Source organism: Calidris pugnax, unplaced genomic scaffold (genome assembly GCF_001431845.1).
Source record: "Calidris pugnax isolate Ruff unplaced genomic scaffold, ASM143184v1 scaffold593, whole genome shotgun sequence".
Lineage (NCBI taxonomy): Eukaryota > Metazoa > Chordata > Aves > Charadriiformes > Scolopacidae > Calidris > Calidris pugnax.
Genome location: NW_015092181.1, coordinates 1,134,097 through 1,149,764, shown reverse-complemented (window position 1 = coordinate 1,149,764; position 15,668 = coordinate 1,134,097). Strand labels below are relative to the sequence as shown.

The 15,668-nt window shown below is 36.2% G+C and overlaps 1 protein-coding gene across 1 annotated transcript in view; it reads right to left on the bottom strand.

The window, feature by feature from the left end:
- SOX6 (SRY-box 6) overlaps positions 1–15,668 on the bottom strand; it is a 272,975-nt gene that overhangs the window by 54,023 nt on the left and 203,284 nt on the right. Inside the window, exons 10-12 of the mRNA XM_014962253.1 lie at positions 13,789–13,938; positions 9,702–9,882; positions 6,322–6,512 (exon numbers count right to left, since the gene is read on the bottom strand). Of these exons, the coding sequence (XP_014817739.1) occupies positions 6,322–6,512; positions 9,702–9,882; positions 13,789–13,938 (522 nt within the window). The remainder of the gene's footprint in view (positions 1–6,321; positions 6,513–9,701; positions 9,883–13,788; positions 13,939–15,668) is intronic.

Sequence of the window (15,668 nt, the reverse complement as noted above, 5' to 3'; positions counted from 1 at the left end):
CAGTCTTTATGCACAAAAAAATATAGCATACAGTCTTTTTAACAAAGACTTTCTGAAGTGCTCGTCAGTCTTTTCATGCTTTATGCACAAAAAAATATAGCGTACAGTCTTTTTTTAAAAAGTCAGTTATCTTATGAATTATATAGTATTTTCAGGTTCATTTAAAGCATTAAATTGAAGCAAATCTAGGTAATCATGCTAGTTCAAAATATTAAAATAAATAAAGTAGCTCCAGCAATGTAAATTTTGTTTAAGTAAGCATTCTTTTCTGTTGAAGGTAAACAGTTTGACTGGAAAAAAAAGTCATATCCTCTATACAAAGCCAATTTTTGTATGATTCTACTTTTACCTGTATCACATGGAAAGAGATCTGTAGCCTGTTTTCTGGGTTTTTCTAATTCTCTCCCCTTCCCCAGTGTTTCTGTTAACTCTGTGAAACCACTGACACAGTTACTCCTTCCCTTTCCTCAGCCAGACTAAACCTCACCAGCCCCAGACGGAGTAGAAGAAGTCAACTCTGCTATGATGACTTTTTGCCTTGTGTGCACTGTACTGGTTTTGGCTCAGATAGAGTTAATTTTAGTTCACATGGTGCTGTGTTTTGGATTTGTGACCCAAACAGTGCTGATAACACAGGGAGGTGGGTTTTTCTAATTCTCTCCCCTTCCCCAGTGTTTCTGTTAACTCTGTGAAACCACTGACACAGTTACTCCTTCCCTTTCCTCAGCCAGACTAAACCTCACCAGCCCCAGACGGAGTAGAAGAAGTCAACTCTGCTATGATGACTTTTTGCCTTGTGTGCACTGTACTGGTTTTGGCTCAGATAGAGTTAATTTTAGTTCACATGGTGCTGTGTTTTGGATTTGTGATCAAACCAGTGCTGATAACACAGGGATGTTTTAGCTATTGCTCAACAGTGCTTCTACAGCATCAAGGCCTTTTCTGTTTCTCCTGTTGGCCTACCAGGCTGGGCGTGCACAAGAGGCAGCACAGCCAGGCCAGCTGACCCAAAATGACCAACGGGATGTTCTACACCCTATGACGTTGTGCTCAGCACTAAAAGCTGGGTGGAGGAGGAGGAAAGGGGAACAGAGTTTGGGCATTTGTCTTCCCAAGGAACCACTGCATGTGCCGAAGCCCTGCCTTCCTGGAAATGCCTGAACATCTGCCAATGATGTGAATGAATTCCATATTTTGCTTTGCTTGTGTGCACGGCTTTTGCTTTACTTATTAAATTCTCTCAACCCATGGATTTTCTCACTTCTGAGGCCGTTCCCCATCCCACTGGAGGGGAGCGAGCAAGCGGCTGCGTGATGTTTACCTGCCTACCCTAACCAACAACATTACACAAACCTAAATGACTCTGTAACTGGAGATGTCCATAGACTGGCCTCATCTCAAAAGCACACCTTAACCTTAATGCTTTAGCAGATGACAGTTTAACCCTGCCAGAGTGCTGCATGGTTTTGTTTTGGTCTGTCTGATGCCTGAATCTCTGTGAGCACTTTTAAAGCTTTGTGGGAGATTTTTTTTGAACAGCAGAATATAAACAGAGGCAATTTTCAGTTCTGTGTCTCTAACCAAATACAAAGCTTTCTGAGATTTAAATGACACATTTTCAAAGAGGCCTAAGCCCAGGCTTTGAAGCTATGTACATAATTTTGTAAGCGCAATCATTTGCACAACAAACTATTACCAGCTATCTGAACTTGAAGACCAGTAACTGACCAGAACTCAATAGCTTTTTTTTAAACCAGCTGCAGGCAATTAATTTGTCATCTTTTTCTGGTGCTGACTTCTAGCTACTCATTTATAGAAGTCTAATTACCTGAAGCCAATTTCTGAAAATTTGGTCCTGAAAACATAGGGTCCTGATTCTTCAAAAGAAACCAATCCAAAATTGCAACTAACTTGCAATTAATTTGAAGTTATCAAAGCTTCACTGGGATTATGACAGAAACTATACACAATCTTCTTGGCATACAATTATTTCAAAATTATGTTTTTCTAATTGAAGTGATCTATCATTCCTCCCCACCGGCATTTTGATCATCCTGCCTATCATTTTTAAAGTAAAAGAAATACATAATAATGTAAAAAATGAAAGGTAGAAGGTAGAGGGGGGAAAGAAGAGTATTCTAGAATTCTGTTTGTGCAAAGGATGCTTCTGGTTTTAATGTATTTTATACTTTCTATAAAATATAAATACATTCCCACAGTACTCCTGACTGACTTAATTCTTTTCTTTAGGATAGAGAGTGGGGATATGTCATCATTTTAAATGACTGATTTATATCTTACTCTTTTGTAAACCCTGCCTCTTCTTCCATCTACAGAGAAGGACAAGAGCATACCAACGTTAAAACCAGAGTACATATTAGAACTTTTCCCTGCCTTAATATTTCACTCTATAGCACATGCTATACTATATATACTACTGTTACACAGTAAATAAACCCAGCAGGATTATATAAAGTCATTGAGAGATTTAACAACAGATTTCCTTTCTGCCTTTTTATTCTTAGGTTTGAAAAGTTGCAAGTGCTACCATGAAAACTCTCTTCCCATAAAAGTTGGCATTTGAGAATGATGTTGTTTATATTTGTTAAAGAGTTCCAATTGACTCTGCTATATTTGCAAGTAATTTTTTTTTTCCTCTGCCTGCTTGATGTATAACCTCAATCTGGAAGCTGCACATCAATCTGTGTAATGTTAGTAACCAGCACAAAAAAGAAATTTCAGATTATTCACTGAAATATTTACTGACTCTGCTTTAAAAGGTGAAAGACGAAATAGAAACTTGTTATATTGAATACAATATGCAAATATGGTACTGAAAACACTCAGGGAGCAGACCTGAAAAGTAAGTGGTGCCATTTTTATATTTACTTGTCAAAGTAAAATAAAATGTTACGAATTCTTTTAATAGCCCTTATAGTGTATTAGATATTTTTAAATGTCAAGCCGCTAAAACTCATTAAAAATATTTCAAAATAAGCATAATTTTATAAACTCTTAATACTGATCATAGGTGTGACATTTATTTTATTTTTAAAACTTAGGCTTTAGTACCTTACCTCTTAGTTAAGACCAACACTGACTTTAAAATTACACTGTTGTCTGAACTTGGCCTGCTTGATCAGTTATTAATTTCTATATTTTTTTATACTGTCAATCTGTTTTAAATGAGTTTTTTAATGCTGACATTTAAACTAATGCTAGCAGAAATAAATATTTATTCGCCTCTGAATTTGACTTAGAAAAGCATTGTTAATCCTATGTGGTAACAGTTTAACAAATCTTTGTAATAGATGCTGAGCCTTTCTCTTGTTCTGAGCACTGTAAAGAACCTATCAAGCAAAAATATAAAATGTAGATTAAAAAGTATGTATCAATGTTTGATGGGGCTGTTTACAACATGTATTTGCCTTTCCATGCCTTGCTACAATCCACTTACCAACTATTCCCATGTGGGTTGAGAAAGATCATAGTACCATTAAATTCACAGTTTAAGATACAGTTAAGTATTCTGCCAAGTCTTATACTGAGCCCAGACTAAAAATTCCTGTTACTCTTTGTAGTATAATATAGTCTTCCCTCTCTCTCCTAAGATACAAAGAACCTACCCTCTAATATACAGATATATCACAGAATTTTCATTAATGAATTATAGGCATTGAAAGCTACCTGTTTTTCAATTATTATTTTTTTCAGCAAATAGTCTGAAACACGAGTTGATTTATAGGCTAATGAATGTGTGAGTTTTCTTTTCATTCATTACTACGTTGCATCATAACTGTTCCTATTTGCCCATGCCATAGCCATCACTGGGGTAACATTTCCCCTTTCTAGTTAACTGGAATAAGCATTGTGGTATATAACTGATTTTGTGTAAGTGGTGAAAAATAACCTGTGTGCTGTATTTTTTGCAGCATAAGCCACCTCTAGGGAAGCTGAAAGAGGAATGTTCTTCATCCAAAGGGCTGCCTTGTAGCTCAATCAATTACATGGTTCAGTGTTCAGTGTCTCTGTTATACATACCTGCTCCTGGAGTAGATCTTGTAGACCTTGGAAAGGCCACAGAGCAGGACAGCACAGACAGAAAAACTTTTCCAAGAGAATTCCTTGTCCTCTGAGCAGTCGTTAAAGTGTGTGTGGTAGAAACTGTTCCTCACCTTTCATATATGATCCCAGCTTGCCATTTTGTAAACTGCAGATGTCCTGCTCAGTCCGCTGTTGGTCACATTCCCTCACCACTTTCTCTTATTTCCTGTTTTATTGTAATGCCCTATTTCATTTTAATGTTTGAAAACTATGGCCAAGATTCAACAAAGAACTTTGATCTCTGAGTCACAGATTCAAGTACACCCAGTCACATTCAATAGCACTGTAATACTTAACCATGCTAGCACATAGCTGGACTTTTTGCCGTATTTATCAATCCAGTCATTCTCAAAAGCACAATTTAAAATCTAGTGACCACAAACCACGGTAGCTTCAACCAATACATTTGCCACATTGTTATATGAATGCTTGTGGCTTAATCACATGAGTGCACAGGACTGGTTTTTTCAATGCTCTCATGTAAGCAAAGAGGAGTTTGTAGCACAGGGCTGTGAAGTGACAAGGTGTGTTTAACGTGACATCAGAGATGGATAAAATCTCTAAAAAGAAAGTTTATAAAAAAAATAAGAAGCTATTTGCAAGGAAGAGAAGAACGAATGACAAACCGTGTGGCAATGGGAGATCTTACCTTTTCATTCCTGCAGTTGTTTAGACCCATGTTATTCATGGAGGGCAGTTTTCCATCAACACCATGCGGCTGCTGTTGCTGCTGCTGCTCCCTTTGGATCTGCTCTCTCATTTTTCGAGCCTCCTGAATGGCTTTCATTACTGTGTCCTGGTCCCCAAATAGGGCAGGTGAGTTAAGACTGGAAAGGATATCTATAAACAGAAAACACACTTTATTTAGGTAATTATCCAAATTAGAATTCAGGCTAAGCACTCAGGTCCCCTACTGTTAGAGCTGCACCCAACACCACCTGCAAAAGGAGGAGTAGGGGCAGTTGTTGTCTCTTCAAAGGCTGAACTAATATATGGAAGTGAAAGATAAGCCTATGCACTTATTTTGCTGTTATAAATACAACCACTGAAGTCTTGGCATAGCACGATATGGCGGTATCTGAGCTTACTCGTGGACTCAAATCTGTGTTTAAGACAAAAGGATTCTGAAGCTTCAGTGGGAAGCCTTTGAAATATTAATAGTAATTAATAAAATGAGCAAAGATGGAGAAAGATGGCCATGAAAGTCTGTGTCAATTTTTACATTTTCTTTATTGACAGAATCATCACTCCAGACGTTTAGCTTTCAATTTCAGAAAGAGCACCCACAGTTACTTTTGTTATCACTGTAACATGAGGATCAAGCTCTAAATTAGTAGAGAAAAAATGGTTTTCTTTCTATCACTTTGGACAAAAAGAGAAACTTCTAAACATACATCAAAGTCAAACAAAACATTTCTGTCATATTATAAAAGGTGTGCTAGAGGTAAAGACGAGTATCCCAGATACACTTTCTGATGTGAGACCAAAACATGGCAATTATTTGGTGACTGTTATGTGTTGCTGTGAGGAAGCTTTAACTTGATCCACCTGTTTCTGCGTGGGAGTATCCTCTATACAGCACGTGGGCAGATTTGGGTATATACATTCTAGATAGGAAATTTTGAGCAACGAAAGTTTGCACATGACCTGTGCATCTGCCTGACAAGCAAATGTCTGTTATAAAAGCTCTGAATTTGTTAGATTTGTGTACCCCTCACCACTTTCTCTTATTTCCTGTTTTATTGTAATGCCCTATTTCATTTTAATGTTTGAAAACTATGGCCAAGATTCAACAAAGAACTTTGATCTCTGAGTCACAGATTCAAGTACACCCAGTCACATTCAATAGCACTGTAATACTTAACCATGCTAGCACATAGCTGGACTTTTTGCCGTATTTATCAATCCAGTCATTCTCAAAAGCACAATTTAAAATCTAGTGACCACAAACCACGGTAGCTTCAACCAATACATTTGCCACATTGTTATATGAATGCTCGTGGCTTAATCACATGAGTGCACAGGACTGGTTTTTTCAATGCTGTCATGTAAGCAAAGAGGAGTTTGTAGCACAGGGCTGTGAAGTGACAAGGTGTGTTTAACGTGACATCAGAGATGGATAAAATCTCTAAAAAGAAAGTTTATAAAAAAAATAAGAAGCTATTTGCAAGGAAGAGAAGAACGAATGACAAACCGTGTGGCAATGGGAGATCTTACCTTTTCATTCCTGCAGTTGTTTAGACCCATGTTATTCATGGAGGGCAGTTTTCCATCAACACCATGCGGCTGCTGTTGCTGCTGCTGCTCCCTTTGGATCTGCTCTCTCATTTTTCGAGCCTCCTGAATGGCTTTCATTACTGTGTCCTGGTCCCCAAATAGGGCAGGTGAGTTAAGACTGGAAAGGATATCTATAAACAGAAAACACACTTTATTTAGGTAATTATCCAAATTAGAATTCAGGCTAAGCACTCAGGTCCCCTACTGTTAGAGCTGCACCCAACACCACCTGCAAAAGGAGGAGTAGGGGCAGTTGTTGTCTCTTCAAAGGCTGAACTAATATATGGAAGTGAAAGATAAGCCTATGCACTTATTTTGCTGTTATAAATACAACCACTGAAGTCTTGGCATAGCACGATATGGCGGTATCTGAGCTTACTCGTGGACTCAAATCTGTGTTTAAGACAAAAGGATTCTGAAGCTTCAGTGGGAAGCCTTTGAAATATTAATAGTAATTAATAAAATGAGCAAAGATGGAGAAAGATGGCCATGAAAGTCTGTGTCAATTTTTACATTTTCTTTATTGACAGAATCATCACTCCAGACGTTTAGCTTTCAATTTCAGAAAGAGCACCCACAGTTACTTTTGTTATCACTGTAACATGAGGATCAAGCTCTAAATTAGTAGAGAAAAAATGGTTTTCTTTCTATCACTTTGGACAAAAAGAGAAACTTCTAAACATACATCAAAGTCAAACAAAACATTTCTGTCATATTATAAAAGGTGTGCTAGAGGTAAAGACGAGTATCCCAGATACACTTTCTGATGTGAGACCAAAACATGGCAATTATTTGGTGACTGTTATGTGTTGCTGTGAGGAAGCTTTAACTTGATCCACCTGTTTCTGCGTGGGAGTATCCTCTATACAGCACGTGGGCAGATTTGGGTATATACATTCTAGATAGGAAATTTTGAGCAATGAAAGTTTGCACATGACCTGTGCATCTGCCTGACAAGCAAATGTCTGTTATAAAAGCTCTGAATTTGTTAGATTTGTGTACTTACTAACAGTTGACTATAAAAAAAAAAACCCCACACAATCAATTAACAACAACCAAAACAAAAAACCCAAAAAAACCCAAACACGGAATTCTCCTTCAAAGATAATTTTCATATTCTTTTGACTTCATTGAAGTTCAGCTGAGTAAAATATAGCAAATTTGACCTTGAAGGACCCTGAATCCTTTCAAAATAAAAAAGGTTAAGATTAAGGGTTTCTCATGTTTTATCCTGGGAACGAAACAGTTGATTTAATTCTGTGGTCTAGATGAGAAAAGACACAAACTATGATGTTTTAGATGCAGTTGTGATGTTTTAAGTCTGAATGAAGCACCTCTCTCCAAAATAAAAGTAACATATTAGGGAACAACCATTGTTCTTCCTGGGTAAAATTTGCAATGCTCTGAACTGAGTCAGTAATTAAGTTCCATTATGGAGCCTAAGTAAGACTGGAACCATATTGACATGACTTCTAAAGATACTCAGACTCCCAATCACCTAAATTTATTGTAAAAACGGAGCAAAAGCTCCTATGTTACTTGTTGATTTTTGACATTTCCATAGCTTCATTTATATTTAAGGTTTGAGAGGAATTTTATATTTAAGGATTGGGAGGAATTAAGTTTTTATGACTTCACCTAAAAAAGAACTCATACCTTAGGCATATCTTTTCTAGCCATTTCTCTGGAATGGTCTGTGACTCCAAACTGATATGCCACTTTCTAATGTTAGATAGTGCACTTATAGCTGGAAATAAATTGACAGGTAGAATATCTATCTATCTGCAGAAAGTATCTTTCAGAGATTATGATGTTCCCAAGTGTTTTGAGAATGGAACAAATCATAATTTTTATATATTTAATGTATGTATTTAACATATCTGTTCATTATTCACAAGTGTTTCTATATATTTTACAAGTACACTTGAGCTACAGATTGTGAATAAGTGGTCTGTAGTAAGTATTTAGTTGCTGTTAAAATTTACTATTTGAACTTTAGGGCTGATCATCTACATTTTGCAGCTCTTGATTCTGTTTCTTGACTGGCTAACGTAGTCTTCAGACATAGTTTTCAGATCAATTTTGTTTCATTACTTAATATACTTCATATACTTAATAGGCTTTATTTCTTAATTAATCTTGAACACGGGTCAAAAATTCCTTATTTTCAACCGTATGAATTAACAAAGTCTTGACAGATGGATGAAACAAATAATAAAAGACATGAACAAATAATAAAAAGAGCAAATAATAAAATAAACTGGCCGGACTGAAGCCTTTCTGTCTTTGTTAAAATTTTTCTAATATATTCACCATATGGTCTTGGTAAGATGAACTTAATACCTAGAATGCAGAGGATTAGATTTATTTTAGAATGCTGTTCTGGGTAAAACTAATGGTATATTTGGGCTAAATAGCTGAAAACTACATCTGGAGTTACCTTCTTGCGTGGGTTCTGGCGTACTGTAAACCATGGGGATACTGAATGTTCCCTGACCCCAGTTCAGCAAAGTGCTTGAAAACGTGTTTATTTTAAGGTATGTTCCACTGTTGCATTGAATGTACATTAGTCCCATGAACTGTTATATGTGTATGTCTGGTATCTTGTCAGGCTCTGTGTGCACGTAAAGAGAATTTTTAGTTTGTTTAATCCGGAGGTCAAAATTCAAAAGTTAACTTTGCATGTATACACCCAATTGATGTCTTGGGGGAAGATACTCATACAAACCTATTTCATGCATTCTATATATACATCTATATTTACTTATATGTAAGTGTATATATATATACACACTTTATGGTATATGTTTGTATGGATGTATATTTCTTAAATGATATATTTATTTGCTATATTTCTTGTAGATGCACATCACTACTGCATCAATTTGGTTACTCTTGTAAAACCTAGGGGAAACAGTTTTAAATTGGAAGAAAAAAGATTCAGATTAGATATCAGAAAGAAATATTTTACTGTGAGGGTGGTGAGACACTGGAACAGGTTGCCCAGGGAAGTTGTGGCTGCCCCATCCCTGGAGGGGTTCAAGGCCAGGCTGGATGGGACCTTGAGCAACCTGCTCTGGTGGGAGGTGTCCCTGCCCAGGGCAGGGGGGTTGGAACTCGATGATCTTTGAGGTCCCTTCCAACCCAAACCATTCTATGATTCTAAGAGTTCTTCAAAAATCTTTTCTCCTTTTTTTGCCCCATTCTAAACAGACATGTAGGCCCAAATATCCACTGATTTCGGAAGCAAGCGTGCTCCAGCTGAGATTTCCTGTAGGAAACTTGCATCTATTCTCCTTTCCCCAGGACAGCTTAGTTACCTAAAGAGGATCCTCTTCCCAGAGATCCGCCCAGCGGGCTGGGGATGCCACTCTTGTTTGTCACTGTCACTGGACTGCTTTTACTGGCTGGGAAGAGGTTCTGTGTTGGAGATGTTGGGGATTTGACAGGTTCAGCTGTTTTCGGCCGGGCTGAAAGATTCAGTGGCTGGGCTGCTTCGTCCTACAAGAGTTTAATGTAAATAACCATTAGGAAAAGAGAAATGAACACATCGTTTTGCAAGCTGCAGTTACTTTACACCTCGAAGACAATACCACATTCTCCAGCAATAATAACAAAAGAAGCTAATTATCAGCCTCCTTTAAGATTCAACGAAAGGAAACCTCATTAATTTCTCTGTGTTATGCTTCTATTTACATTAACTATGTGGCTGGATCGTTCTTTTTGCCAAATTAAAATTTGAATTAGCTCACATTACAGCTTAATTTCCTAATGTGTTTTCAGAGATCTAAATTAACCTAGGGCATTTACAAAGAATTATTTAAAATTTCCAGCAGCTCAGTAATGCTTTTCCATTGGTTCTATTTGAAACGTTCCTGGCACTATAAAAATAAGTTATGTAGCTTATTTTTAAATGTATTAGAAACTGAGGAATCAGAAGTACTTCTATGAAAGAATCATTTGGAAACACTGACAGTTCTTTGGCCCACATTTAATGCTGCTGCTAACTTATACATTCCATGCATCTTATTTTGAGTGCATGTTTTGTTTAGTAAAATAATCTATGCTGTTGCCCCATAATCGAAGACAAGAATTTAACTGAATTCAAATTCCTTGACTTACTACAGTAATGAATGCATACTATATGCATTTTAAAATATATTTTATTTTCTACCATTTAATTTTGTATATTTTACAATATTTTATTATTCAAATGTCATGTATTTTTGACAGATTTCTGTAAAAATCAAGATTTTTTTTCACATAAATGCTATTCTGCTTCTTGTTTGATATTTCTGTAATAATTTCTGTATTCTGCAGTTATTTTTGCTGCATTCAACCTTTAGTGTATCTGTATGTTTATTGGCATAAAGACAAGGAATATTTTTAAGGATATGTAAAACTAGTATCAGCGCTTTTCTATCTTTTGATTCTTTTCATATGCAATTATGGAATAAATGCTCTCTGACATATATCTTGCTTCAGTGCTATAGGAGAGTAAGTCCATCTAAGAAATACCTTCATTTTTGGAGGAAGACTCATTCAAGAAATTAATTTCTTTTATCAGTGTAGATATTCACAATGTAACCCTCTTCCCATTCTTTGAGCTTATTCCTTTTGCTTAATATGTTAAGCAAGACAGATCATTTGGAAAATTGTGAAACAGTGATTTTCTGTAATTAAAGAGCCCAGTAAGACAGATCTCTCATTTAAAATATGCCCAAAGCAGAATTATGCTGGATATAAGAGAATATTGTCCATATATTAAAACACTGCACTGATCACTTCAAAGCTTAGAAATATATGTCAGAACACAATAATATACTACATTATCTCATATTTTCCATTCTCCTTACTGTCAAGCAGTGATTTAGCAAAGTACATCTGATGACACACAGTGCACTGAACAGGAAAATGTAACAAACAGGTATTTATAATGCCATCATATCTCCAGTTTTAAACTGTTTCCATAAAACTACATGACATTTTTATTCTTCTTCACCTTGCAACGTGCACAAATGTCCACACCTGTTCAGAGTCCAAGTGAAAGCAGAAACACAAAGGTATAAGGGACACAGTCCATTCCTGTGCTTTGTGGCCACGTTTACACGCAGGCTGTTTCTTTGCAAAATACAAAGTGGCTTCAAAAAATTTCTGTGAGAGTTCAGAGCCTCTCTCAGACTATGAATTTTGCCAGACTAGCTACTGAAAGCATGTACACATACAAATCTACACTACCATGCCCCATTTCTAAATAATTTTCTGCCTAGCATTGATACAATCATGTGAAATAAACTCCAAACCCTGCCAGAACCTATTTGTTTGTACTTCATAGACAGTATTCTCATTTCTGCGAGGCAACGGAAAAGCTGGAAAACATTCAGGTCAGTGACATAAAAAAAAACTATCATTACTTTTTGAAAGATCTGACTCCTGTAAAAGAATTCCATTAGTTCTATAAATAATGCATGTAGTATATACAAACAACTGTTTAAAAACAGAGAAAATATAGAGGATTTGTTAAGCAATGCATGACCATCAAAACTTTCAGTTCTTGTAAAGGTAAGAATTCGCAAATAAAACATGTAGGTACTAGTTTATTAGAGTGCTTTTATACTAATAATTAATTTCTTCATTGGCCATTGGTATTTGTACACATGGAACACTTGTAGTTTAACATTTTCAAAGCAATAGTGTGCTTAATACAAAAAAGAATAAAAGGCTTCTTTTTTATTAATGTATGTTTCAGTCCATTCAAGTTAAATTATGTAGGGAAACCCCCAAAAATTTGCATGTGGTCAATTCTGTAATAGGACTCAGCTGGCCACAAAGCTGAAATGATATTGGCCTTGGTTCAAGGAGATATGTGCTTGGATTTAACCAGGGAAAATTTGACTCATATAATAAAGGTTTGGTTTGGTGTAGATCCATTTGGCTCGCTCACTTATGAAATTACTTTTTTACATTAAAGTAGTCAGTAGTATATTCTCAATACCATAAATCACTGGTGTTAGGTATCACTATACTATGGCAACTTTGCTGAAACAGTTGGGTTTTGCTTTTGGTGGCTTCTGTATTGACCATAACAAACTCTGCATATGTGGTATATTTCACTGACTGCTCTCAAGCTTGGCATTGAATTACAAGAGGTAAAATATTAGACTAATACACATCTACAGTTAAGTAAAGTGAATGCTTTGCTAAATAAATGTTAGATCTGGCCATAATGGAATAGTTTTTATTTATTAGTACTCTCAGCCTAGCAAAAAAGTGTCATGGAAATTTATCAGCCCAGGCAGAAATATCTACTCACCCACACTTTACCACGATGATTGATGATAATGAAAAAACAAATTATATTTTACTCTCTTGTCAAAAAATAAATTAAAAAAAAAAAAAAAAAAGAGACCCTCACCTCAAGTGAGTAAAATCTTCCCAGACTGATTTGAGGCTAAGGACTGTGTGTCTGTAAGGTGTTAGCAGCTAGCAAAAAGATGCATTCTCTCTCTGTCCACAGTCACAATATACCTTCTTTATATCTGTTTTAACAGTTCTGCATTTATAGCTCTATCATTCAAATCGGTAAAACGTCTGAACGTTGGTGGTTTTTTAGAGTTTGAAGTACATTGTTTCTCGGCATATTTAGCATCATGAAATACAGAACAACCATGGGAGAATCCAGTACTAAAAGCCAGCCAGTTCCACCCAAAAGGTACTAGCAGCACCAGGGATTTCAAGGGGGGCACGATGTGCATTTCAAGCTGCTGGCAAATGCCATGTTGTAGCTGCCTGATTCCAAGCAAGTGAGAATAAGCAGGCACAAGCATTCAGCAGTGGCACAAAACCAACAAGGAGCAGCCCGGTTGTCAGCAGCTGTGTGAAATCAGCAAAAGTCAAATCAATCTGCAGTGACATAATGTTTTTCCCCAGAGTCCTGACTTAGATCTTATTTGTACGTGACGCTTTGTCCAAAATTGTAGAATAAGTACAGCTAGAGATCTGTAAAACAATTAGGAGATCGACAGTGTCTCTGTTGCCTTAATAATATAAAGTGGCACCGTATTTTAAGATACTCAAAAATTTCAATGTGAAACAATTGATGAAATGGATGCCATTTATGCACATTACTAGAATACAAACTGCAATCTTGAAAATATCACATTTTACTGATGAATCTGTTGTGCTGCCTGTGGTAGGCAGAGGGACGCCTGATATTTTTGGAAGCAAGAAGTGAATGTTTTCTCTTCCCTTCTCTATACTGATAATACAGCACTAAAACTGAACATTTTATTTGAATATTGAAGAACTTTCATGTGGTTAAGCTTCCAACCGTAAAACAATTAAATAGACCATTTAATTTCACTGCCCTTTTTCAGACGCTGACTTTTTTTCTTTACTGAAAAATACCTTAACTTGAGTTACCGGGCTGGTCCCTCTCTTCTCATTTTTCATCCCAGTGGGTGAGAGTGCCCCTGTCGTATTTGGTGGCTGTGGAGTAGATGGCATTTTGGCTCCAGGAGAAACTTGCATGCTTGCCAGCTGAGCTGCATACAGTTGCTGGAAGACAAGAAGATATACAATGTATTCCTGCAAAATTCCTAAAAAAAGAAGTTGTAAATGTACATAACTTTTATCGCTCTGCTGTTTCTTTTCTTAAAGGACTTACAGATTTTTTTTGCAGCGCTTTCTTGTTTGTGGCTTTTCCCTTCTTGTTATTTTCAAAAAGAAAAAGAAAAAAAAAGACTGGAAAACTCCCACACACCAATATATTTTTTCTTAAATGGACTTTTATCTGATTTATTTTTTTTCCTTCTGGCTAATGAAGGTCATGGTAATGACCAAAAGGTTATACTGGGCGTGAATATTAAAACTGAAATTCGCAAAATTATAAGGCTGTTTATGAAAAAGAGGTATAAGCCCCTGTCAGAAAAAAAACAATGCTTCAGGTCTTTCTGTTCTTATCCAGAAATTACCCACCAATGCCAGAACCCTTATTTCGAGCTGGCATTGGAAACATTTGTTACTAAAAGGCAATGCTGCATCTTCTCTAGATAGTAATGAGAGTTAAAATAGGCAACAGAGTATGTATCCACCTCGGTGTACAGCTATTGTTATAACTTCTATAAATACTAATAAGGAAGGTAGACCTTAAAAATTCCTGTAAGTAGTGATGAAAATACAGAAACATGCTCACGGAACTTTTCAAAAAGTTTAACTGAAACATAATAAAAGACTTGTGTATTAAAATAAACCATTCCTACCTAACTAAAGTGTTTACTGAACAAAAACAAATAGGTTTAATTTCCTTCCAGTGACCAAATTTAAACCCTCACCTTGAAGTAGCATCAGCAATAATTCTTCTACCATAAACAGGGAAGATCCTAATCCCTCTTCTACACATAAATCTATATAAGCTTTGCCTTATTAGTGAGAAAAAAGCCAGGTGGTTTGTATGTAATTTCCAACATTACTATCATTCAGATGGACAAATAAAAAAAATTACAGTAATCAAAAGCAGACCTTTCAGCACATGTAATTAAATGAAAGCTTAATAAAGAATAATTTGCAAGAGCCAGATGTGCTTATGTCATAATTGTTGCTTTCTTTGGAACAGTTTTTCTAATATAACAAGCCTCCACAGAAATGAAAGTTACACAATACTGTAAGCTCCGTGACTCAGTGGCTATGACACAAACGTGTGAAAGAGGGGCAGAGTCAGAGCTCTGGGTGACAAATGAAAACTCCTGTTTGTTTGTTTCCTGCCATTCCTTTTCAAGACCACATAGAGGCTACAAAAAGATCACAGATTAATATTTTGAAATCAACGGTGTTCAAATATTTTGGCTACTGTACTATTTTTTCCTATAGTAGAGAATGAGAAAAACTGAAAATAGAAAAAATTTCCAATTCTCAGTGATGTCCTGGTTTTTTCCTATAGTAGAGAATGAGAAAAACTTCCCATTTCTCAGTGATGTCCTGAAAAATGAAAATGAAGCATTGTAGAAAGTAGTAAGTGGGGATTTTTTTCTCTTCTATGATCTTAGCCCTTTTAGCATATTCTTCAGATCAGTCTATGCTTAATAGGATGCTCTGCTTTTTAGCATATTCTTCAGATCAGTCTATGCTTGCTTAATAGGATGCTCTGCTGATATGAGAGTAAGAAGCACATTTCACAAACTTCTGAAAGCCTGGACATTCTCAGCTCAGAAATAACCAGGCACTGTACTATGAAACAGATGATAAAATAAGCTTGAATAGAATTTGAAGGCAAAATCCAAAGATTATAA